The sequence below is a fragment of the Erpetoichthys calabaricus genome, chromosome 3, assembly GCF_900747795.2.
Source record: "Erpetoichthys calabaricus chromosome 3, fErpCal1.3, whole genome shotgun sequence".
NCBI lineage: Eukaryota > Metazoa > Chordata > Cladistia > Polypteriformes > Polypteridae > Erpetoichthys > Erpetoichthys calabaricus.
Window position 1 is genome coordinate 50,395,002 of NC_041396.2, and position 26,626 is coordinate 50,421,627.

General features: G+C 37.1%; 1 protein-coding gene and 1 long non-coding RNA gene across 4 annotated transcripts in view; one reads left to right on the top strand and one right to left on the bottom strand.

Moving 5' to 3' along the window:
* The window catches only part of cad (carbamoyl-phosphate synthetase 2, aspartate transcarbamylase, and dihydroorotase), a 134,863-nt gene extending 120,838 nt beyond the window's left edge, over nucleotides 1-14,025 (bottom strand). For all 3 annotated transcript variants that reach the window (XM_028796796.2, XM_028796794.2, XM_028796793.2), the window contains exons 1-3: nucleotides 13,703-14,025; nucleotides 9,446-9,585; nucleotides 664-793 (exon numbers count right to left, since the gene is read on the bottom strand). In XM_028796796.2, the coding sequence (XP_028652629.2) occupies nucleotides 664-793; nucleotides 9,446-9,585; nucleotides 13,703-13,796 (364 nt within the window). In that variant the 5' untranslated portion in view covers nucleotides 13,797-14,025. The remainder of the gene's footprint in view (nucleotides 1-663; nucleotides 794-9,445; nucleotides 9,586-13,702) is intronic.
* A 14-nt stretch (nucleotides 14,026-14,039) lies between these two features.
* On the top strand, nucleotides 14,040-18,093 carry LOC114648019 (uncharacterized). The gene is made up of 3 exons (XR_003715644.2): nucleotides 14,040-14,188; nucleotides 16,668-16,897; nucleotides 17,850-18,093. It is a non-coding gene; the product is annotated as an uncharacterized LOC114648019 (long non-coding RNA).
* The last annotated feature ends 8,533 nt before the right edge of the window (nucleotides 18,094-26,626 follow it).

Here is a 26,626-nt window from a genome sequence, read left to right on the forward strand (position 1 = left end):
CCGTCTGATAGAACATCTGCAGCATCTTATTGCAGATGTTGAAGGACGCCAGCCTCCTAAGGAAGTTCAGTCGGCTCTGTCCTTTCTTACACAGAGTATCAGTATTGGCAGTCCAGTCCAATTTATCCTCCAGATGCAGAATGAATAATATTAAAAAAATGCAATTCAGTAACTGTGGATAAATAGCTACTTAAAGTTCTTTTTGCTTCTTTTTGTTTTTGCTGCAAAAACAGTCTGTACTGGTGAATTTATCAATTAAAATATAGTCTGCAATCAGAACTCTAAACTGATTTTTCAGTTGGGGCTTCTTCTGTAGGGAGTTTATGTTATCCTATTATTTACATGCAAAGACCTGAGAAATCTTATGTGGACTGAGCTTATCCAAACCTCCCTTTGAACAACTGTCTTTAGACAAAAAAGTGGATATGACAGTTAACCTAGTTAGATCAGACAGAAGTGGGGAAAAAAAAAAAAACACACACACAACTTCAACCATTACCATCTTTGTTCAAATAGTTTTATTAAGAACAAAACCTAAGAAAAGTCATTTTTTTCAAAAACAGCAGTGTATTAAAAATGGCATAAAAACATTTTTAACATTAGACCTCAAATTAGTTGCTTTTCCCTTTCGTGATTAGACTCTAAATGCAATTAAATTAATACCTTCAAGTCCTGGAACACCCTGTTCTTTCAGCCACTGATCCAAAGAAAGGGCTGCACTCCAGTGACTAGGTTGTTGACAGTTTTCTCCAATGATAAGAGCAGAAGCATGGATTTTAGAGGATTCAAACCACTAAAATAAATAGAAACAAGAGCAACAATATCATTTGGATTAATTTATTTTTTAACATAAGCTACCCAGCCATAAATGCTTGCACCTTAAATCGGTTAAAATTCAAACGTCAGATATTAGTAGATATCAAATTAGTTTAACTGAGCTGATGGCGTTTTCTTAAACAGAAAATCAATTTGATGTATACATTTCTACTGAATATTTGTTCATTTTTCAAGATACACCAGCAAGTCCATGCTAAAAGGCAGAAGTGCACACGGATTACAACAGCTAATCTACAAAATATTCTTGCATTGTAGGATCCTCGACTGACACACAAAAAAAATTGCTTTGGTGCTACTGCCTGTGTGTTACTCTCCCTTAGCGGTATTATTATCATTTTTTTGTTAAGGTTATTATTATTATTTATCTTTTCCCGGTTTTCTGTGGTGGCGATCTGCACTCCACCACCTAATCAAAGCACCATGATGTCCCTACATTGATGGACTAAAGGCCAGAAGTCCACATGACCGTCATCATCAAATTCTTCCATGAGAACCCTGAATACAATGAGGACTGATCGAGGTCATTGATGTTAGGTAGAATGCCTAGAGGGGGCTGGGTGGTCTCGTGGCCTGGAACCCTTGCAGAGTTTTTTTACTTTTATTCTTTTTTAATTAGTGTTCCCTAAATTTTAATTCTTATTTATTTTGTCTTTTTTCATCATGTAAAGCACTTTGAGCTACATTGTTGTATGAAAATGTGCTATACAGTAATCCCTCCTCCATCGCGGGGGTTGCGTTCCAGAGCCACCTGCGAAATAAGAAAATCCGCGAAGTAGAAACCATATGTTTATATGGTTATTTTTATATTGTCATGCTTGGGTCACAGATTTGCGCAGAAACACAGGAGGTTGTAGAGAGACAGGAACTTTATTCAAACACTGCAAACAAACATTTGTCTCTTTTTCAAAAGACAGAGATGACAGATCTGTCTCACAATTAAAAGAATGCAAACATATCTTCCTCTTCAAAGGAGTGCGCGTCAGGAGCACAGACTGTCAGAAAGAGAGAGAAAAGCAAACAGATCAACAGGGCTGTTTGGCTTTTAAGTATGAGAAGCACCGCAGGTAAAAAGCTGTTGAAGGCGGCAGCTCACACCCCCTCCGTCAGGAGCAGGGAGAGAGAGAGAGAGAGAGAGAGAGACAGAGAAAAACAAACAGTCAAAAATCAATATGTGCCCTTCAAGCTTTTAAGTATGCCTTCGAGCTTTTAAGTATGCGAAGCACCGTGCAGCATGTCGCTTCACGAAGCAGCTGCACAGAAGGTAGCAACATGAAGATAATCTTTCAGCATTTTTAGACGAGCGTCCGTATCGTCTAAGTGTGCGAACAGCCCCCCTGCTCACACCCCCTACGTCAGGATCAGAGAAAGTCAGCGCGAGAGAGAGAGAGAGAGAGAGAGAGAGAGAGAGAGAGAGAGAGAGAGAGAGAGAGAGAGAAAGAAAAGTAAGTTGGGTAGCTTCTCAGCCATCTGCCAATAGCGTCCCTTGTATGAAATCAACTGGGCAAACCAACTGAGGAAGCATGTACCAGAAATTAAAAGACCCATTGTCCTCAGAAATCCGCGAACCAGCAAAAAATCCGCGATATGTATTTAACCCTTTAACCGCCAACTCCCTAAATATTCCCCACGCCAGGTGAAATCTGAACAATTTTCGTTTTTTTACTTTTTTACATTTTTTTTTTTTACATTTTTTACATTTATTCAAGCAGTATTGACCACTAAATTTTGTGCAAGTTCTAGAAATGGGCAAACACATAATAAAACACAAAATGTACCTTTTCTCAGGCTTCTGGATTTATTGTCTACTACAAAACGGAACAGTCAAAAGTAATTCAAAAGTCAAAAGTAGTTCAGTCAATCATAGTTTTATTCCCAGTATTTGAGTTTGCTGTGCCATAGGCCAAAGCAGGGAACTGCACAAAGTCCTGGATTGCTGGGACACTTTGAGCAGAAGGTCTTGACGTCTCTACGCTGACCCTTCTTTGAACAGACATGACAGCGTTTTTCTGAAAGTCCAAAGTCCTTACATTCATCTGGCAACACTGCTGAAATACTACTCATAAGATCCTCTTTGCCAGTGTATACACGAAATCTATAAATGTAACCTGAATTCTCAGCTAAGCAAAACATCTTGATACCAAACCGTGCCCTTTTCAATGGTAGATACTGTCGAAACTGTAAGCGGCCCTTCCACAACAATAAACTTTCATCAACTGCAACTGACAGTCCTGGCATGTAGGGCAACTGAAATGCTTCAAATAAATGATCAATCAAAGGACGTAGCTTGAACAGCAGTCGCGGTTTGGATCTTTCTTATCTGGCTCATTTCTGTTGTCATTCAAATGAAAGAATTTCAGCAGCAAAGAGAATCGGTTACGTGTCATGACAGCTGCAAAAATAGGTGTTGCATACATAGACCAGTACATCTCAATATCTGGTTTTCTGATTATTCCCATCAACATCAAAATCCCAATGAATTTTTTTCATTTCGTTTTCATCAGTGTCAAACCAAGCACGAACACGGGAATGTGGAGGTAAATTGGGATTTTTCTCAATAAACTGTGCTGCATACAGATTTGTCTGATGAACAAAATGTCTGATCAAATCAGGTGACACAAACAGCTCATAAAACTGCTCAGCAGTGTAATTGTTTACATCAACAATAAAGCCACACGTTGCCTCAAACGGATGCAGAAAAGGTAGTTCACCTCGGGCAGCAGTCCAGTTGAGATGCTGGGGATACACCCACTCATCGCCGTCATCCGATGCGTCTTCATTCACAGTATCATGCAGCGCACGTTGCTGCTCATCATTGTCGCTAAAATCTTCTTCAGAACTGCTACAATCATGATCAGAACTGTCCAAAATCGCCTGCAAAGCCTCACTTGAAGTCAGTTTACGTTTCGCCATATTCACAGCTGTCACTTCCGAATCACGTCACATGACCGGCCAAAACAACCAAAGACTTGTCGAAATACAACGTAGTAATAATACCCACGCCAAACCGTCAGTTATACTACTTGCCAGGCATTCATATAACCACAGGCAAATGTGCAGGATAATTCCGGCAGTATGGCGTTAGCAATAAAACAACAGTGCCGGATATATCCGGCAGAGGACGGTTAAGGGGTTAAATATGCTTACATATAAAATCCGCGATAGAGTGAAGCCGCGAAAGGCGAAGCGCGATATAGCGAGGGATCACTGTATAAATAAATGATGTTGTTGTTTCAAACTGAGGCTATTTCTCTTACTCATTTTTTCATTAATAGAAACAATTTTGAAAACCTTTTGCAGACCGAATTTAACTCTTATTAAACAGCAGTAACGCAAATATAAAAAAAATGCTTAAATATCTAACTAATCGGAAAAATCATTCTTGACAAATTACATTTAATCTTATTAATCAAATCTGCATAACTGAATCAAATATTGTAACAAAATGATCTAAGGCAGACCCAAGTAAAACAGTTTGTGGAACCCCTCCTCATCTGTCCTCCTCCTTTCACATGCTTCATAATGCACACAAACAGAACTTAAATACAAAATGTGTCAATGTGGGAACAGTTATTGTAACACAGGCATGAAAGCAACCGCAAAGTTGGGAGAAAATGTACTTTAGCAAGATGAGGATACTGAAGTGTGTAGTATGGGAACACTAATAAAGGAGGGCTAGGACTTTCTTGGATTCAGGACACAATATGGAGAGTACAATAAGCAGCGTGTGTTATGTATATAGTTGCCAATGTCAGAAAGCAATTTCTACTTTAATTATTATAAAAATTACTGCTCTGATTGCACCTTCCTCCCTTTTCTACTTATGGCATGTTGGTGTACTAGTGGCACACAGAGCAAGTTTTGTAAAAACAAATTACATGAGGTTTTAAAATATTGCATCTAAGCCCAAAGTGTCTGTGGTCTTAAAGTTTTCTGTCCTCAGAGCAACAACACAGCGAGTTTTTTTTTTTGTTTTTTTTACAGTAGTACAGTAGTTTAATTTTCAATCACATAGAAATATGAATCTGTAGTTTCATATTCTAGTGGCTTAGTATGGCCATAGACAAAACCTCTGTATTCTTTTCCACTTCCTTACGCCATGGCTATTTTAAATGTGTATTGATGTAGAACAAAATGTCGGGTGCTGTTACTGAAGGAGTCATTTCTGTATGTCCCAAATTACATATGGGGTTGTAGTAGAAATCTATGTTAAGACTCCTCTTTAATGGACACTTTAGAGCAATATTAAATGTTCACTTTACTAAAGAAAAAGGCTTTCTTGTTATGGAGAGTTGGGACTTTGTGATTTAGGAAAAGTATATAAAAGTAAGCCCCTTTGTTTCACAAGTCTTGTTTAGCAATTAACGTTTTGGCAAAAGGTTCCTCAGTGACAGTGCGTGTCAGCTCCATGTTCCCCTTTTGATTTTGGGAGCCTTTTGAACTCAACACCATCGAAAGTCATGACCAGGATGAGTTGAGCAGATGAGGACAAACACACCAAGCAAGGGGATGGGAGAAAATTGCTCAAGTGCTTTTATTAAAAATAATTCACAAAACAAGGTGTCCAAAAAGTGCAGTGCTCCAAAATGTCAAAAATAATTCATAAACTAAAGTGAACCGAGGATAAAATCCAATAAAAAAGAACCATTAAAACGAGGTTAAAACCATCTGGCAGCAAACTTTTAAAATCCACAAGCCCTGGTGCCTTCCTTTAAAACTGATGCCTCTCCAGCTTATCCTATTCAGACCTCGCAGCCCGGACCAACAGATGCAGACACTCATCTCATCCAGCTCCCAAAATGCCTCAACAGGAGCAACTCACGGCCCCCTCCTGAGCAATGGCCACACGCTCCACTTTGGGGCTTCACTCCCATCCACCTGTTTCCATTTTTCCTTTATTTTTTTTGCCCCTCTTGTGATCTTGTGCTCCCCCCTTTTTATAGGCTGGGGAGTGGTTGTAGGTGTGCTCACCTGATTGCTGCCCCAGGCCAATACTAAGACAATCAGATCACGCTGATTTGGCAAGGCAACGCAGGGTCGGCCAACCACCTCACACCAACGTGGAGACAAGCCGTCCTCACAGACAATTGCTTGCACCTGCTCCACTCCATAGTGAGAGTGTGTTCATTATTTATTTATTTAAACGGCCACTTTTTCTGAGCCGTGTACCCACCATATCCCATCCTCGTACTTATTGTATGCCAGCTTTTACATATCTTATTTTTTATGAGGATAGTATGTTCTCAATCCAATGTTAGATAACAAACATTGCATTTATGGACTCTTGAATTCTTTCTCCAAGAGCCGTACTACTATGGTAGAAAATGTTTGCAATGAGCCTCACCCAGCCAAGCAAGAGTAATTTTCAGAACAGCCTGTGACACCAAATTGAGAGCGTGCACAAAGCAGCAGTCGTAAGTTAGCTCTACCGCACAGATCATATTAGCAGAGTTGTCAGTCATGATGGCCATTTGTGTTTCATGTTCCAATCATCCAGCACTGCTGTCAACAAGCTTCAGCACTAGATTCTCACCTTAAAACTCTTCCTTTTCTTGTCCGAGAAGGAAGTGTGAAGGATACATTTGAGACTGATTAGCTCAACAGTTACATGTAAGCAACTGTATGTTTAACTTTCAGAATTATAGAAAGAAACAAATCTTACTGCTGTATTTTTTAATTATGAATAATTCAAGATTAGTTTAAAATGTCTAAAAGGGGAATAAATGGGGCTAATAGGTTACCAAATAACATTTATTACTTAAGAAGCAAGATTTAATTTTTAATTATAGTATTTGCTAGATAATATAGGTATTTTTATTTTTTGTGGACTCTGATGTGGATAGAGATGTTTGCTAAATTATGGTGAATTCTGAATGAGTGCACTGCTGTGTTTTTTTTGTTTTTTTATATACAAAGAGTAATGACATTTTGTTCCACATCTTGAAAATACTGATGTTAACTGTTCACTACTAATCAAGTACAGGCAGTCCCTGGGTTACATACGAGCCACCGCTTGCAGTGTCCCCAGGCCAGAGATGACAGAGCGGTAGTTACCAAGGAGCCTAGAGTCACGTCCCCTAGACAGATGAAGGAGTAGCTGCGGCCCCATTTGTAAGTCGGATGTCCGTGACTCGGGGACTACCTGTACTGATTCTTATATCCCCTTCTATGCTTATGCATAGGTTATGAAGACACTATGCAGTCATCCTCCAAATAAAGTGTTACTGAAATGTGTCACATTATATTAATCTCCTCCATGCATAGTTAAGTGATCTCTAAAAAAGCCACCACTTCAAATATATCAGTGCATGCTAATTAAAAAAAGAAAGATTGATACTGGATAGAGACATCAGTGCCAATACCCAGCCCTAGTAGTCCACAAGGCACTCCAAGTTAGAAATACCTAAACCTATGTACAGCTTTAACCAGGCACTGTTTCTCAAAAATGACCTAGGAAGCAGTGCATCTGCACTACCACACCGAAGTTCTTTGCATTAGATGGGTCTGCTGACAGACAACATAGTAAAGTAGCTATGCTCTGAAAAACTGAATAATTCACACAGAGTCCTTGCATCCATATGTTAGTGCCTTGCTTGTTTTGTTTGATCACTGAGAACCTCCATGGAATTACCATCTAACAAAATACCGCAATGCAGATTTAAATATTTCATAAATTGTGAGCCTCACCGCCATCCACTGACCTAAAGAATATACTAGTTATTAAATGCCTACTATACCCAATATGTTTTAATTGTGGTTATTTGTAGAAAATAATTTTAATTTCAGTACAGTAATCCCTCGCTATATCGCGCTTCGCCTTTCGCGGCTTCACTCCATCGCGGATTTTATATGTAAGCATATTTAAATATATATCGCGGATTTTTGGCTGGTTCGCAGATTTCTGCGGACAATGGATCTTTTAATTTCTGGTACATGCTTCCTCAGTTGGTTTGCCCAGTTGATTTCATACAAGGGACGCTACTGGCAGATGGCTGAGAAGCTATCAAACTTACTTTTCTCCGTCTCTCTCGCGCTGACTTTCTCTGATCCTGACATAGGGGGAATGAGCAGGGGGGCTGTTCGCAAACCTAGACGATACGGATGCTCGTCTAAAAATGCTGAAAGATTATCTTCACGTTGCTACCTTCTGTGCAAGCTGCTTCCTGAAGCGACATGCTGCACAGTGCTTCGCATACTTAAAAGCTCGAAGGGCACGTATTGATTTGTGCTTGTTTGTTTTTCTCTGGCTCTCTCTCTCTCTGCTCCTGACAGAGGGGGTGTGAGCTGCCGCCTTCAACAGCTTTGTGCCGGTGGTGCTTCCCATACTTAAAAGCTAAACAGCCCTATTGATTTGTTTGCTTTTTTTCTCTCTCTCTCTGACATCTGCTCTTGACTTGAAGAGGAAGATATGTTTGCATTCTTTTAATTGTGAGACAGAACTGTCATCTCTGTCTTGTCATAGAGCACAGTTTAAACTTTTGAAAAAGAGACAAATGTTTGTTTGCAGTGTTTGAATAACGTTCCTGTCTCTCTACAACCTCCTGTGTTTCTGCGCAAATCTGTGACCCAAGCATGACAATATAAAAATAACCATATAAACATATGGTTTCTACTTCGCGGATTTTCTTATTTCGCAGGTGGCTCTGGAACGCAACCCCCGCGATGGAGGAGGGATTACTGTACTTACTTTACCACATGAAGAAGACCAATGCCCTGAATAATAGCTGTCGCCGCAAAATTGGCTGTTTCAGACCAACAAACGTTCCGATTTCAGTGAGGAGGTAAAGTTTCTCATCACCAGATGTCAGATGGAAAGCAACAAGCCAGGTTGAAAGTGAAAAACAACTCATGGACCCATGAACCATGATATACAGACTCGAACCACTAAAACAACGCCTGAAATCCCGGAAGAGAACATTTCAGCCACTGAAGCATCTCGTCTAGACATGTGGAATGCTAGATTGCAAATAACAATGGACATCAACATATGGATAACTGAGGCTGAAAGACTACTCCCGCTGGTTGAAACCTCAACTGGATGACATGGAATGCTTCAACTGGACTACAAAGTGTTGCTGACAGGTCGCAAGTCAACATGCAAAAGTGGGACATGCCCAACTAGCCTGAAAAACACTTGGCCACCTACTCCAATGTCCATTGTTACAACAGCAGTGTAGAGGAAGATCTGACTGCTGCTAACCAGCCAGCAATAGCATGTGTTTACAGAATAACACACAATGCTGTGTTGTACACAATGATGTATGGAAGTGTGCATTATATTAACATAGTGCCGAAACTGGCAAAATGCCCATAATCCATTTCTACTGTCAAAAGTTATTAATGAGAAAAATAATTTAAGTGTTTTTCATATTTATTTTAGGCCATAGAAATGTAATTTTAACTTTAAACAACGAATAACAAATGTAAAATTGAAATAAACCTGCAATACTTAAAATGTAACATAAAAAAAATTATCACTCTTAACCAAATATGCTGGGAGCAAATATGCATTTGGCAGCTCCCAAAACTTAGCAGGATCACATCATATTGATATTCAGGAATACTGAAATATTGCCCAGCCCCATTATTTTAAATATGACCTTTGACTAACCTTGCTTATACCATACTCTGTTTCTTCATCCTTCGGAATGCCATAATTTCCAACAAGAGGGTATGTGAGGATTAGAATTTGGGATTTATAGGAAGGATCTGTTAGCGCCTCTGGATAGCCAACCATTCCAGTCTGAAAAACTGGGAAATAAAGAAAAGCGCTTATCAGTAATTAAAAATACAGAAAAGTCTCACTGTAGACAGGTACAACTCTGGTTTAAAAAAAAAAAAAAAAATCAATAAATAAAGTCCTGAAATTACACAGCAGATGATGAAAGCTTACCATGGTATACTGCAAAGCATTTACACTGTAACTGTCTAGATCCAACTGTGTAATGTAAATTCACCTAATGACTACAGTAAACTTTGTCTTCTCTAATTTCATTGTGTAATAATTGGGGCATGTATCTAAATCACACTTTATTTTATTATGCTTAAAATCATATTACACCAAGTAAAGCAATTCAATGGAGACAGTTTTAATTTTGGATACACAATCAGTACAAGTTTTCATACCATAGTTCTTGCATACTGCTTGCCAAAAATGCTGCCAATATTAAAACTATACACTTCAAAATTTTATGCTCACTGGCCACTTTATTAGGTACACCTTGCTAGTATCAGGTTGGACTCCCTTTACCCTTCAGAACTGCCATAATTCATCAAGGTGCTGCAAACATTCCTCAGGAATTTTGGTCCATATTGATATGATAACATCACACAATTGCTGCAGATTTGTCGGCTGCACATCCATGAGGTGAATCTTCCATTCCACAACATCCTAAAGGTGCTCTATTGGATTCAGATCTGGATACTGTGAAGGCCATTTCACTACAATGAACTCATTGTCATGTTCAAGAAATCAGTTTGAGATGATAGGAGCTTTGTGACATGGCTCGTTATCCTGCTGGAAGTAGATGGGCACACTGTGGTCATAAACGGATAGACATGGTCAGCAAGAATACTCAGATAGGCTGTGGAATTTAAACAATGCTCAATTGGCACTAAGGGGCCCAAAGTGTGCCAAAATATACCCCACACCATTGCACCACAATCACCAGCCTGAACTGTTCATACAAGGCAGGATGGACCCATGCTTTCATGTTGCTAATGTCAAATTCTGAGCCTACCATCCGAAAGTTGCAGCAGAAATCAAGATTCATCAGACCAGGCAAAATTTTTCCAGTCTTTTTTTGTCTAATTTTGGTGAGCATGTGCAAACTGTAGCTTTAGTTGCATGTCCTTAGTTGACAGGAGTGGCACTCTGTGTGGTCTCCTGTTGCTATAGCCCTTCTGCTTCAAGGTTCGATGTGCTGTGCGTAAAAAGATGCCCTTCCGCATACCTCGGTTGTAACAAGTGGTTATTTTTGTTACTGTTGCCTTTTTATCCACTGGAATCAGCCTGGTCATTTTCTTCTGTCCTCAACAAGGCATTATCCCCCAGTGAACTGCGGTTTACTGGGTATTTTCCCTTTTTCAGACCATTCTCTGTAAACTCTGGAGATGGTGGTGCATGAAAATCCCAGAAGATCAGCAGCTTCTGAAATACTCAGACCAGCCCATCTGGCACCAACAAATATTCCATGTTCATGGTCACTTAAATCGCCTTTCTCCTCATTCTTATGCTTGGTCTGAACTTCAGCAGGTCGTCTGGACAATGTCTACATGCCTAAATGCATTGAGTTGCTGCCATGTGATTGGCCGATTAGTATTTGCAGTTACAAGCAGTTAAACCTAATAAAGTGACCAGTGAGTGTAGTCAAAAACACCTGTAAAAATATGAACAAAGCCAATCTCAAAACAACATAAATTCTCATTCTACAATATGTCTACTCAGTAGGGTTTTGTTCAAAACATGTTCCCAATTAACATCAAACCTGGCTGTACATGAATCATGTCTAATCATACTCTCCTACTACTTCAGAAATTTTTCATTACATTTTTTCCTGAGAAAAATCAGCAAAATATTGTGTGATCTTTAGTAGGCTAGCAGCTCTTTAACAAAAGAAGGCAACAAAGAAAATTGGATGCAAACTAGGAAACAGAGTGTGAAATAACAGGCATACAAAAACCTCTAACTACAGCACACATATTTGAGAAACTTATACAATGCCTTGTGAAAAGTATTCATCCCCTCTCTCTGTTTGTCCTGCTTTGTCATAATAAAACATGGAATTAAAATGATTTTTCGAAGGGTTACAACCATTTGCTTTACACAACTGCTTTATCACTATGAAGGAGCAAATGTGTTTTTTTTTTTTTTATTATTGTGACACAAAAATAAATAAGACAAAACAGAAATCATGCGTGTGCATATGTATTCACCAACCCAAGTCTATACAGGGGAAAATGTAGTTTTCAAGATTAACTTTAACCTTGAAAAATAAATGCAGGCTTAAACAAAAGTTACATTTTTGACATTAAAAAAATTCTTTTGGAGCTTTCTGATAAACTATAGCTGCACCATGTAGCTGTGGCAAGAACAGCTGCAGTTCATAAGAAGATCCCCTAAAGTTAAATATATATTTGCTGTTCATGAAGAATAGAATAAGTGCTTATATCTCCAAGGGAATTAAAATCTCTTATACAGTATATAAAAAATAAACAAAAAAATACTACTGAGATGTGGAATGTAGGTGTAATTCATATGCCAAGAGTTCAGACTTCTTTCAAAGTTGAAACACATGTTAATTAAAAAAGGGAAGCTAAAGTAGAGTAAGTACTAGTTTGCCCTAAAAAATAATGCTATCTGTCTCACAGAATATCCTGCTTTATGCCATCTTCTGAAGAGAAAAAGCACTGTGTTGCCATGACAGCGTTATGCCAGGGTATTCATTGTATAAAGCAATGGTGTCAGACATTGGATTTCTTTCTCCTATTGCATTCAGAAATTCATCCATCCATCCATTATCAAACACACTATATCCTAACTACAGGGTCATGGGGGTCTGCTGGAGCCAATCCCAGCCACCACAGGGCACAAGGCAGGAAACAAACCTCGGGCAGGACGCCAGCCCACTGCAGGGCGCACACACACCCACACACTTGGGACAATTTCAACATTAAATTATTTCTTTTAACAACAGTCCTGCAATGTACAGACATTCCAAATTGGGTAGAGGTTCCAACCTTATGCTGCTGGGCTACGGTTCAGCTCCTCAAGTTTGTGCAATAAAATTTGTGGTTTCCCAGAATGGGTGAAAGAGTCCTACCAATACTTTTAAATAAGAAAGTATTAAATAATGATTAAAGAAAACACTACTCCAAAAGATATACATTGGAACATAATTAGAAAGCTATTTGAATATTTTGAGCATAGGTAAATTGACTCTTGCAAAGTATAGGAGTTCTCCACCATTAAGAAATAGTGCACTTAATAATTTCTTTATAATTTCTGTCTAAATTTGCTGTATACAGAAGACTTGAGTAAAGGTTTGTAATTTTAACATTGAAGAAGACAGTTGGCATAAAGATTTAACAAAAACGTTTGAAAAAATTCCTGGTACTGTTGAAATATAAATTTATGATAAATGAGACTCAAGGAACAGTATAATATAAACATTTATGTAGAGAACAATGGAAAATGGTATGGTGGCAGACCGGTTTACAATCTGATTCAATACCGAGCTGGGGTGCTGGATAAATTTTATTTGCGCATAACTTGTTCATGTGTGATTCATCCTACAGCCCAACATATGCAATTATACAGATAGGCTAATCTAACATGGCTTGGTATGAGAAAGTGTGCCTTTGTGAATCTGAATCCTGGTTTGAGCATTTTATTGGTTAAATGGAGGAAGTCTTCCAGTAACAGGGGATGAAGTGGATGGGTTGCGCAATTATATAGATATAGCATACTGCGTACTTTCTATTGAAAAATTAGTACTCTGTAAAATGCTTACTATTAAAAGCAAATAAATTATGATTTTAACAAAATATACGTCAGAATATTGGCATACGAGGTAAATACAGAAATACATTGTACAATCAAAAAACAAGTCATTCTCATTTATGAGAAAATTCTGGTTCCCTGAACTTTGGATTAATTTATAAAATGGGTTAGAAAATTGGACAGGTGGCTGGATAAAGACAGCATGGAAATCGAAGTTTGGCTCTCATTGCGAAAAGTTAACCCCCTCTTAGCCGACCCCTGGTGTTAAAGAAACTAAAAGGCCTCTAGAAACATTAATCAGCAGTATGCAATTTAAAACTCAAACATTAAAGCAAACCGATGCCAATGCATCTGAATCAAACTCACCAACTTCACCAGACACTGAAGTATCTGCTCCAAACAAGCGGCCCCTGAAGACGGTGCCGTCTTCTAATGACAGAGAAGCCATTTTTTCTGCCATTTTTTTTTTAAATCAGCTTTCTTTTTATGAGTAGCTTTGTCTCCGTTACTTTGATGTAACGTACAATGCTACCGGAGTCAAGTGGCCTAAGTACGTCAACGTGCCAACACTCCACGATGAAGACGCTATTCCTACCACGGTCGGTAAAACTTCAGAATGCCAAATACTGCCCCTCCTGGAAATTGCGGGTTGTCTTTCACGGGCGCTTTGCGTTGAGAAACCACGTGCACTCCAAAACTCGGCGCCTTTCGAGTCGAACTTCAGAAAGCTGCACAGCAGTAAGATCGCATGCTAGAGACACGTGTAGTGACGTGCGCGTGCCTCCTGAACGAGCACGCCGCTTACGTTAGTACGTACTTAGACGGATAACGCTTGGCCTGTTAGCGCTGCGGGTAAGTTGAATGCAGGCCCCTTATCCAACAATCTGTACATCCACTAACATTTTAATATTGAATCCGTATAAGAAGTAATTGTAAACATTTGTACTTCTTTCAATAAATAATAGCATCCTGATATCAATAAATGGGGCAATTATACCCATTCACCACTAATTTGTTAAATGATTCAAACGTTGCAGAAGGTAATTTGAAAACTAGCTGCTGGATTGTGATCTATACACTGGTCAATCACTACAGAACCTAAAAAACATTCTAGTCGTTTGTAATTCCAGTGTAAAAAAAGTAATGTAACCTTCTCAAACCAATCTTATCCAATTCAGGCTCCAAATCATGAGCTGCTGAATCATGTACAGTACAGCAGTAGGGCCTGGGAGGGTGGTGTATGGTGTGGAAGAGATTGCAATAGAATTCCGTATCACAGGACATCACCAATAGCAGTATTCAGTAATTTTATAAATATGATTTAAAGATAATTCATTCAGAGTTAAAAACTGCTAAAACTCTTGACTCTGCATTGGCATCAGAGGGTAACAACAGTACTGTTTCATTATACAGTAAGTAAGAATAAATGTCTGCCAGCAAAAAACAATAAGTACCTTTACTTAATCACTTAATCAAAAGCACCGTCCTCTGTTGTTCTCTGTCACATTTTGAAAAACAGCATCTCATTCAGCTATGGAAAAAAAATTGTGTTTTATTCTGTTCTATCGTAGCTTATACCCATTGTTTAATTGGCTTTTTTTTTTAATTCAAAAAGCATCTAATGCTGGTTGTTGATTGATATTATTAACTTAATAGAGATATTGGTGGAGAACATTGTTGTCTTTTTCAAAAACACAAGGCTGTGGTTTGATAGAAAAATGTGGCTTTTTCAATTAATTTCAGATTTATTGTACACAACAAATTAAATTAATGCTTGACGAAGTACCTAACACCGACCAGAATCTTGCTTTGTAGACTATGTCAAATATAACATCATAATAGGTAGTGATATTTTATTTAGCTATTTTATTTATATAGGTAGTGAGATTTTTTCTATTTGTTTTGTGTATCCTGTATGTATCTATTTTGTGTTCTATTCAGAAAATATTTTGTTTTTTTAATGTTTTAATAAGTGCCTTCAACTTCGGATAGGCACAATATAAATAAAATGTATCATTATTATTGATAAGTAAAGCAGCTAATTCACTTTTGGACCCATACATTTGTCAGAAAATGGTCCATATTAAATTAAATGAAGAAAAAGTGTTTTTTTATATGCAGTACGGCTAAACACAATCCACAGTGAGACAAAAAACATACTGTAAGATGAAAGCTGCAGTTCAACAAGGCAATAAAGCTGTTATCCCAAAGTAGCTGAAGGTCAAATAAAAAAACAGCAACTGCTATCTCTGAAGACATCCCGCTTTTGCCAATGCTCCTATTTAAACTTTGTGGGTGCCAATCACATTGTTCACTGCAGTGCCTGATGGTAGTGTTATTGTTATTGCCACAAGATTGTAGGTGAAATCAATATATGGGGGTTTGTATACAATAAATACTTAAATATTCTTCTTTAATTAATTGCACAAATTTAAATGGTAGATAAGTAGCATAGTTTAGTGATTCCAATTCCTTGCTGTATATTTTGAATGACTGTTTCCAAATGATGGACTGGGAAATGATGTGTGAGTCACATGGAGATGATATTGAAAGATTCAGTCACTGCATCACAGACTGTAGTAACTTGTGTGTTAATGCTGAAGAATCCTCAAAGTGAGTACATTGCTTTCCAAACAAGAAGCTCTAGATTACTAAGGAACTAAAAGGTCTTCTCAATGAGAAGAAGACAGCATTCAAATCTGGTGACAAAGAGGCACTAAAGGGTGAACAGTGAGTGCTGGAGCAAAAGTTGAGTGAAGGAAAGGGAGCTTATGAAGCTAACATAGAAAACAAACTTACTCAGAATAACATGAAAGATGTTTGAAATAGATTAGGAATATTTACTGGACTCAAGATATTCAGGACTCAGGTGTTTGAAGGGATTGAGAACAAAGGTAATACCCTGAACCATGTTTTTAAATAGATTTTTTCTCCCACTGCTACCTTCTTCAAATGACCAGTCCACTTGACGCTATCCATAACAACAACAATTTATTTGTTGTAAAGCCCAAAATCACACAAGTTATACATGAATGGACTTTAATAGGCCCCATTTCTTGACAGCCCTCCAGCCTTGACTTACTAAGAAGACAAGAAAAAAACATCAGTACTACATAAATAACTCCTACCACTATAATTTAATATGGCCAGTGATGAGCCCACTCTTGATTATCAGTATTGTCTACCCACAACCGATGACAAAGTGTGGAGGCAACTGAGGAGGCTACTCACAGGAAAGGCCACAGGACCCGATGGAGACAGTCCTCAAGTTCTTAAGGCCTGTCCTAACCAACTTTGTGGTATCATCTGTCACTTGTTTGCTCTCATTAAGGCTCCAGAAAGTGCTCTTGCTGTGGAAAGCATCCTGCGTTGTTCCTGTTCCAAAGAAGGCAGATGCCTCTTCAATGAATATCTACAGATCAGTGGCACTTGTGTCTCCTATCATGAAGACTTCTGAGAGGCTGGGCTTGGACTACATGAATCCTCTTGGTGTAGACCACCTGGAGTTTAAACACTGAACAAAGACTGGAGTGGAAGATGCAAATGTCCCACCTGTACAAGGTCAGTAGCATTTTGAGGATTATGTTATTTAATTACTCTAGGACCTTCAATATCATCCAGCCATCCCTGTTAAGGGGTGAGCTCAGACATATGTAGGTGGATGAGCCTATGGTGTCCTGGATAATGGACTACCTGTTGGGCAGACTGCAGTTTGTGAGACTCAAGGACTATGCCTTTGATATGGAAGTGATCAACACTGGAGCATGACAAGAAACAGTCCTGTCTCATTTTCTCTTCACTCTATACACCTCCGACCATAAATGTAACACCAGGTCATGTCACTTGCAGAAATTGTCAGATGATTCTGCACTTACTATATGGGCTATATCAACAAGGAGTATAGAAGTCAGGTGGAGAGCTTTGTTCCTTGGTGCAGAAAGAATTGTCTGCAACTTAACATAAGCAAAACCAAGGAACTAGTTATTGACTTTCATCAAACCAAAGAGCCTCTATGTCCAGTCACTATGTAGGGAGGGGATGTAGAGATGGTGCATTCCTACAAGTACTTTGGGGTCCACATCAATGACAGATTATGCAAGAAAGTGCAGAGACTTTCTTTACATGTTCTATAAACTCTGTGAAGCCAGTGTTATTTGTTTATGCTATGGTGTGCTAATCTAGTAACAACACTTCAAGAGAATCTCACACAATCAACAAGCTAATTAAAATTACAGGCTCAGTTATGAGATGTACTCTTGACTTGACTCCTTGGAAGTAGTAGCAAAAAAGACATCAAAAACAAAACTTAGTCCCATTATAAACAATGCTGCAAATCTTCTCTCTGATACATTCTAAGTATTTTGAGCAAACAAATTATTCAGCAGAAGTGTATTAAGAAATTGTATATAGGCTGTCACACACGTGTGCATGAGAGCCAGTTAAAGGGTCTGAATGAGAGTAATTCCACACCAGACCAGAAGGTGCACTGACTCTTTATGTCACTTCTCTGCAGACCAGTTATGGGAAATTCTGCCTGACCCTGATGATGACACTTCTGGTACCAGCCGTAATGACACCAGTTCCGGTCCCATTGATGACATCACATCCGGTCCAGGGCTTGATGACACCACTTCCGCTTCCGGCCCCATTGATGATGTCACTTTCTCTGCTTACCTTTAAAACCACCATTTTGGCCATCTCAAATCAGTTCTGTTGTGGACTCTAATCAGTAATATATTTATTCAGCCAATTTTGCAGCCAGGAAAGCAATATACTGGTGGCTGCCCCAAACCTTTTTGTGTGTCTTTGTCAAGTTTATGACAAGGTGTATTCTTCTTGTATGTCTCTCTGTAATTAAAGCAGCCAAGTCAGAAATGATGGTTTTTTTTTGTTTTTTCTGATGTATATTTAAGATGATTTATTTAATATTATATAATATTTATTTATTTATTTATTGAGCTTCTGGAAAAAGCCAGGTTTCCAGACAAATAAAGTTAATCAATCAATCAATCTATCTATCTATCTATCTATCTATCTATCTATCTATCTATCTATCTATCTATCTATCTATCTATCTATCTATCTATCTATCTATCCTGTCTTAGCTGCATTGGACACAAATTAGGAACCACCCATGAAAGAGGCATCAGTCCATGGCTGGGCCCACTCACAAAATGACAATTTGGAAATTCAGGTTAACTTTAAACATACATCTTTGAAAGAGATTGAAGAATATGTGCAGTAACTGATCTATCTATCCTGTCTTAGCTGCATTGGACACAAATTAGGAACCACCCATGAAAGAGGCATCAGTCCATGGCTGGGCCCACTCACAAAATGACAATTTGGAAATTCAGGTTAACTTTAAACATACATCTTTGAAAGAGATTGAGGAATATCTGCAGTAACTGAAGAAAACAGACACATGAAGAATATGCAGATTTCACCCATACAACAACTAGCACTCTGTCACCTGTATAAGGAAGTACACTTGGAATTCTTGTGTTGTCTTGAAGAAAATAATGTAGTTTTTAATTTTATTTGGCTCATGAGTTTGACAAGTGTATACTGTATTGTAATTTTATTTGATTTGTCAAACACCTTGTAATCATGTATACTGTTAAGGCCACAATTTAAAACCAAGATTTATCGGTCTTATCATGTTTCCCTTTTTTTCTATTCTTGTCCTCTAATGAAGGATTTGTTAATGTATGAATTCCCTTTGTCACTATTTTTGCAGATTCATAAAAGCTCTGAATGCCTGGTTGGGCCTTATTTAGCACTAATGCAGAAAGAGGCTATACACAGGCAGCAGATAATTGTCAAATGGGTATTCTCTCACTGGGGATAATTAGAGGGATCCAAGACCCATATCTGCACCTAGGCTGAATGCCCTAAACGTCCTATTATCTTTTTGTCATGAATTGGGTTTTACATTTTTTTTTCAAAATTTCAAACCTTTATTTGAGACATTTATATGCATTTATAGTTTTTTGCCTTTTCTTAGTTTTGAATTTATTTTTTAAGGGTTGACAATATTTGCATCTTTTCTAATGCTATTTTGTTTTTCATGGGGGCCACCGTTTTGTAGATTCTTTGTATATTGTAACTGGGGTGATTGACACCATGGAATAACTAGCTTTTTCCAGCAGGATAAATACTTTTGTGCTTTTTATTTTCTTTAATGTGGCAGACAGCTTAGCTATTGGCCTTTAAACCAGGGACAATTTAAACAATCAGTTTCTGTTTTATGAATAGACTCTACCTATAATTTTATCATATTTAAATCACAAAGATGTTATCTGCCTAGTGCATTTTAAACTTGACAACTTCATTTACCTCAGCAGTTCATTCCATAATTTTAATAATATATAGAAGTAGCATTTTATTTATCTTTTTAACTGATTTGTCCCAGTTCTTAAAAGATACAGTATATACTGTTGATACATTATTGATTCCAAGGGGAAACTGCAGTGTTATAGCAGCCAGTACAAAAAATACACAATATACTCCAGATAAAAAAATGTAATAAATATTACAAAATGATCATAATCTAATTAACATTAGCATCTTACAATGGCAGAAAATAGAATCTAGCCAAAGGCTATGTTGTGACATCTTATGGAAATGGGTTAAAATGGCACAAATTACTCCCTGGAGCAGCATAGCAGAATCAGCTTTGTATTAGTGGTGTTCCACAGATTGACAACTATATCAAAATGTGTGAGGCATTGTCCTTGAAGGTGTTCTTTTGAAATCATAAAGTGTTTGAACATATGCAGAGATGTTCCACCTAAACCAAAAGACCAAATCTGTTATTTTTAGGTTGTTTTGCATGCCATACAAGCAAGCAGCTACTGTTGTTTTGTTAAAATTTGGCACACTTATTCCTCAAGGAAATTTGTCAAGAAAGTTAATTTTTATTGAGATATGTAAAATAGAATGTACTGTACACATTTTTGAAACTTCAAAAACTCGCACATCTTAAAACAGAAACATTTGGTGTGATTTCAATTACAGATTAGTTAATGTTTCAAATTTAGTTTGAGAGAGGATTGTTTAATATGAACATTTTGTATATTTTCCTCTTGTATACACATGAAGGCCTCTCCTGTCAGTACATAAAGATAAATTATGCCCAGGAAATCAGCATTGCTAAACTTGATATGCATATTTGCTTATGTAAATGCCATATGGTTGTATACTTTTCTATTGACATAATATATTTATAAATCTATGTAAACAGTTTACACAGGTTTACAAATTCCAAACATGTTCAGGGGATAACAATCTAGGAAACATTGAGCTAACTTTTATTACCTCAAAATGAAAGGCACTTTAAGTTAGTATTTACAGCCCCATAACTATAGTGATTGTCTTTGAGTATCTCTAGATGATGTAATGAAAGGGAAGTGCTTTGGAGTTCATTACTAATATTTAATTGTTTTAATTTTTATTTATTTTAATAATAATACACTCTTTCTAGAGCTCAGTCAGCTGTTCCCTAGTGTTTCTGTCTCTGTAATATCAGTTACCATGAAATCGAGCTACAGGTGTTAAGTGATATTTCTGTGAAAAGCAAAAAGATGAGAAGTGATAGTTTTCCTATACCGATTCTCCATAAGTAATATTGAAACAACTTGAAATACAGAATCTTCATCTTGGAAAAAAAGCGTTAGAGTTCAGGTTTAACTTCTAAATGAAAGATATGAGAAATATCAACTGCCATTTACAAAAACCCACAGTAGACTAAAGGAAAGATGAATGAGAAGATCAATATTCAAAAATTGTGTCTCTTGAGAAACACATTGTATCTGGTGGCCATTTTATAGAAAATAACTCACAAGTGCCTAATTTTAAGGAAATTGTGATAACTGTTTTCAACTTAATCTTTTACCTTTTTTTATTTTTCATGGTCAGTGCCTTCTCTAGCAAGCCTTCATTTCTGAGTAGCCTTACATTTAAGCTTATAATGTGATTAATTAGATTGCATTACTTAAATATTTTTTATTATGTTATACATCTAGCCCATGCATCGTAGTGAAGTAAATTTACCACCCTTGATAAAAAAAAAGTTCTATAGCAATTGATTATACAACACAGAACAATTTTTGTAGGAATACCTAACAGTATGATTTTAAATACTTTAATAAAAATGTAGATAGATAGATAGATAGATAGATAGATAGATAGATAGATAGATAGATAGATAGATAGATAGATAGATAGATAGATAGATAGATAGATAGATAGTCAACAACAATAAAATATTGAAGCCAAAGCTGTGTTCATCTCCACTTAAGCTATTATGAAGATTATACTCTTACCAATTGGTTTTTGAACCTGTGTAACTGAAGGACATTTGAGAGAGGAAGAGGGGGAGAGAGAGATGAGCTCAAACTGTGGTGTAGGCCTTTTAAAAGTAAAGGATAACAAATCGCCAATCTGTGAGGCTAACACAGGACAATGTTTTACAATTATGTTTATTTAAAGATAGGTAGTGATACAACCTTGTGAAATCTGATAATTCTTGTAATGAGTTTCTAGACTTTGCTCAACCAAAATATTTAGGTTATTGATCCCTCACCATTGCTTTAGACTTTGACTTCCACAGTGCAATTTAAGTAAATTTTTGTTATTCCTACCAAGAGACACTTTGTTGTTTAAACATTTAACTTCCTTTCAGTCATGTTTATTTGCTTTTATTGTAGATTAGGCTCTCATCATTCTTACATAATTTAGAAGAGCTTAAAACCCAAAATATAATCTTTAAATGTTGAAAAAGATCTGTCTACTGTGTTCATGTGTATGTAGAGAATGCAATATCACAATCTTCTCAATGCAATATGTCATCTACGGAGCACGTTTTGGCAAGTCAGAGGCAAATGTGAAGAGTGTCATCATTCAATTCATGGAAGGTAGAAAAGTGTAAAGAGTGGCATGTGCCACATATTAATGTAACTTTTCACATAAGCCCATTGGACTTACTGTCCTTACTGTTTACATTTTATACATTTCCTTTGTGAAATATAATCAGAAAACATTACATTCATTTTCACTCACATGCAGATGACACTCAGTTATACCTTTCTTTCAGACTAAACAAGATGTCTTCTATAATGTCCTTAAATAATTATGTCAGTGAATTATAAGAGTACATGGATCATAACTGCTTGTCCTTGAATACAGAAACATGTTACTTCTTGGGGGAATGATGCAGACTGAAACATATTACTGGACCTAATCAAGGACTTTGTTAAATGGTGCGACTCAAACCACCTACAACTGAACACCAGCAAAACCAAGGAGCGGGTGGTGGATTTTAGGAGGCCCAGACCCTTCATGGACCCCGTGATCATCAGAGGTGACTGTGTGCAGATGGTGCAGACCTATAAATACCTGGGAGTGCAGCTGGATGATCAATTAGACTGGACTGCCAATACTGATTCTCTGTGTAAGAAAGGACAGAGCCGGTTATACTTCCTTAGAAGGCTGGCGTCCTTTAACATCTGCAATAAGATGCTGCAGATGTTCTATCAGACGGTTGTGGCGAGCGCCCTCTTCTACGTGGTGGTGTGCTGAGGAGGCAGCATTAAGAAGAAAGATGCCTCACGCCTGGACAAACTGGTGAGGAAGGCAGGCTCTATTGTTGGCATGGAGCTAGACAGTTTGACATCTGTGGCAGAGCGACGGGCGCTCAGCAGGCTCCTATCAATTATGGAAAATCCACTGCATCCACTATATAGTATCATCTCCAGACAGAAGAGCAGCTTCAGCGACAGACTGCTGTCACTGTCCTGCTCCACTGACAGACTGAGGAGGTCGTTCCTCCCCCAAACTATGCGACTCTTCAGTTCCACCCAGGGGGGTAAATGTTAACATTATATAAAGTTATTGTCTGTTTTTACCTGCATTATTATCAATCTTTAATTTAATATTGTTTTTTGTATCAGTAAGGTGCTGCTGGAGTATGTGAATTTCCCCTTGGGATTAATAAAGTATCTATCTATCTATCTATCTATCTATCTATCTATCTATCTATCTATCTATCTATCTATCTATCTATCTATCTATCTATCTATCTATCTATCTATCTATCTATCTATCTATCTATCTATCTATCTAACATTATCATATTGCGCAAGAATGTTGTTTTAAAACCTGTTAAAAGTTTTGGAAAATCAAACTGGAAAATTAAGATGGTTCCTAAATATAGAAGATACAGAGAAATTAATTCATGAATTTATTTCATTTAGGACTATCTACAGCAATGCATTATTTACAGACTGCTCAATCCATTTGATAGACAGCTTTTAGTTAATTTAAAATGCCGCTACAGGAAATATTACAAGAACCACAAAGTACAGCCATATAAAGCACTACATGATGCACTACATAGAGAAGTCCCAAGCAAAGAGTTTATATTGATTTTTCCATTATTCCAAATAGCACAAATACTTCTTATAAATTGAAAAAGAAAAAAAATACAAAGCTTTCCAGAACCATTCAAAAACTCTGCACTGTTGCATATTAAAGACCAGATTGTTATGATTAGTGCTTTTTAGTATTTGTTTTTACTAATTCCTACATGAATTCCAGCAATCTATAAGTCATTTCTAGGGGTCAGAAACACGGGGATTTTGAATTTGGTTTTATTTTTTTGTGTTTAAAGCATTTCTGAAGTATTGCGCTGCTACACCATTTTGTCTTTTCTCTGAGCACTGCCATTTTACACAATTTGCACCAGTTATCTCCATGGTTATCTCCATTTCTTAGAGTGCATGACACTTCTGACATCATTGAAATGATGATATAAAGGTCATCTCAAGCAATTCTGGAGTATAACAGTTTGTTAAAACCCTTCTTTTGTGACTATTTAAAGACCTTTATTTTGATTTACCTAATAACAAATTTTTAATCTTGTCCCCACACCTCTGACTTTTTATTACACTTTGGCTTAGAAGAAAGATTGTTCTGACTCTCGGTTTTGACCTTGGCTAGTGTTTAGACTTCTTGTATCACCCAGTCATTTCATCTCTCATACTGAGTGTAGCCAAACTGATTTATTAATATTTATGTTGTAGCCTGTGATCCAACCCCCCCATGTTTAGGACATGTCGGCGCCCAGATGTCTCTGTATATAATTAGATTATACCACTACATTGTGAAACCTGCATAATCCTACTCAGGGTCATAGGGGACTGCTGCCTATCATTGCAGGACACATAGCAAGATTTTATTTAAGGTATTTTGCTTGAAAAAAAAATATACACCCCCGTGACCCTGTGTTCGGATTCAGCGGGTTGGATAATGGATGGATGGATGGATGGATGGATGGATGGATGGATGGATGGATGGATGGATGGATGGAAAAAATATACAGTAAATATAGTTATGACTGTGGCCAACATGTGCTTTAAGGATCTGCAAGGTTTTCATTTAATTAACATGAAGTGGAAATGTTTAATTATGGACAGTTCATAAGAGAAAATTAATAATGAAGTTTGCTGCAATTTATTTTACTAAGTAAACAAAGCTACTTTCATTGCTTTCTTTATTATACATAATTACTGATTAATAACCATTAACCAAGTTTATAGATAGATACTTTTGTAATATATCACAATGTTAAATCCACATAATTGTTTTACTTTATTAGAAATTTAGGAATTATTTATAAGAAACTGAGTTATTCCTAATCTGCCTTTGCTGTGTGTGCATAAGGGACAAGCATGCAACGAATAAATCTAAACTTTGTTATATCTCGATCGTTGTAACTGTTTGTGACATGTTAGATCCTATGTTATTCAAGGCTACTTATTTTGTATACATCATTTCTAACTTTGAACAAAAATAAATGTAACTGCATTTCTATTTACTCTATAAATGCCATAAGAGCTCTCAGTCATCTTATTACTGTTGCTTCACCTTAGGCACAGATAGAGCATAAAGAGGCTCCTTTGTTTTTGAGGTTTTAGCTCAGGAAACATTTTGACAGCGACCAGGATAAGTTCTTATTCCCCACAATCCTGTAGTGGAATAAAAATTAAGGAATGAATGTTGAAATTTAGTAGTCACTAGCTGCATGAAAATTGCAGTATGTGAGAACAGTTGTTATGTGCATGCTGCCTGCCACTTTGCTATTTTATTTCAAGCTGAAACAGCATTGCCAGATCTGCCAAATATAGCTAGGCATGTTTTTTTTTGTTTTGTTTTCTATTTTTTCTTTGCCATCCTTTATCTGTCTTAAGCAATGTAATAGATCAGCTTGAAGTATGTCTTAAAAATTTTTTGTGGCTTTGTGAAAATATTTGTTACATTGATACATATGTTGTGGATTTTTTATTATTTGCATTCAGGTGACAGTTCTCTAGCTCTAAAATAATCATTAGATATGTGCTTTTATGAATGTCAAGTATTTACAAATGTTTTATAGTGGATTATATTGGGCTGTAAAATTGCTTCAGCATACTTATTCATGAACAAGAGTTTAAAAGAGAATCTCTACAGATTCATAAATCAGCTGTTGTCAAGAGAGTTTGAAAGAGAGAGTCAATATTTGCCTAAATTTGCCTTTTGTTTTTTATGTTATCATGGGAATTTACACTCTGGAGAATTTTAACATTGATGATCAACACAAATATACTATATATTTCATTATTAAAAATTAAAATGCACATACAGAATGTGAATTTATAAAGCAAGAAAAACATCACCTTCATTCAGAATTTATTTAAATGCTAGGAGTAATACAGTATACTGTGGTAGGTTCACTACCTATGAGACAGTTTCAGACAGCTTGCCCTGATTCGGGACACGTAATGGAGACATCCTGGTTTTGTCAGCCTTCTTTACTTCTGATTAGAAACTTACAGTCTTGGTTTCAGTTATAACTCTAGTCAAGGTCCTTCTGTGACAAAGCTTTAAAAAATGAACAGGAATTAATTTAGAAATTATTCAACTTTAGAACCACTAATGGGTTACTGTGGGTGTGTTCATAAGGGTGTCCTGCATTAGACTGGTGAACCATCCAGGGCTGGCTCCTACTTTACTTCAGAAATTGCCTGGCAAAACTCTGGCCATCCTAACCCTGAAATGGATTAAGTGGATGTAATAATTAATGGATTGACGGAACATTGTGTAGCTCTCCTGTCTGTGTTCTATAGATTTCCCTTAAAAGTCACGTGGTCTCCCTTAAACCTGATATGTTGGCAATTGTTTGTTTAAATGGTTTACTCATTTTTTATTTGTTTATTTATTTTATCAGTTACTTGTTGATGTGATTAGGAA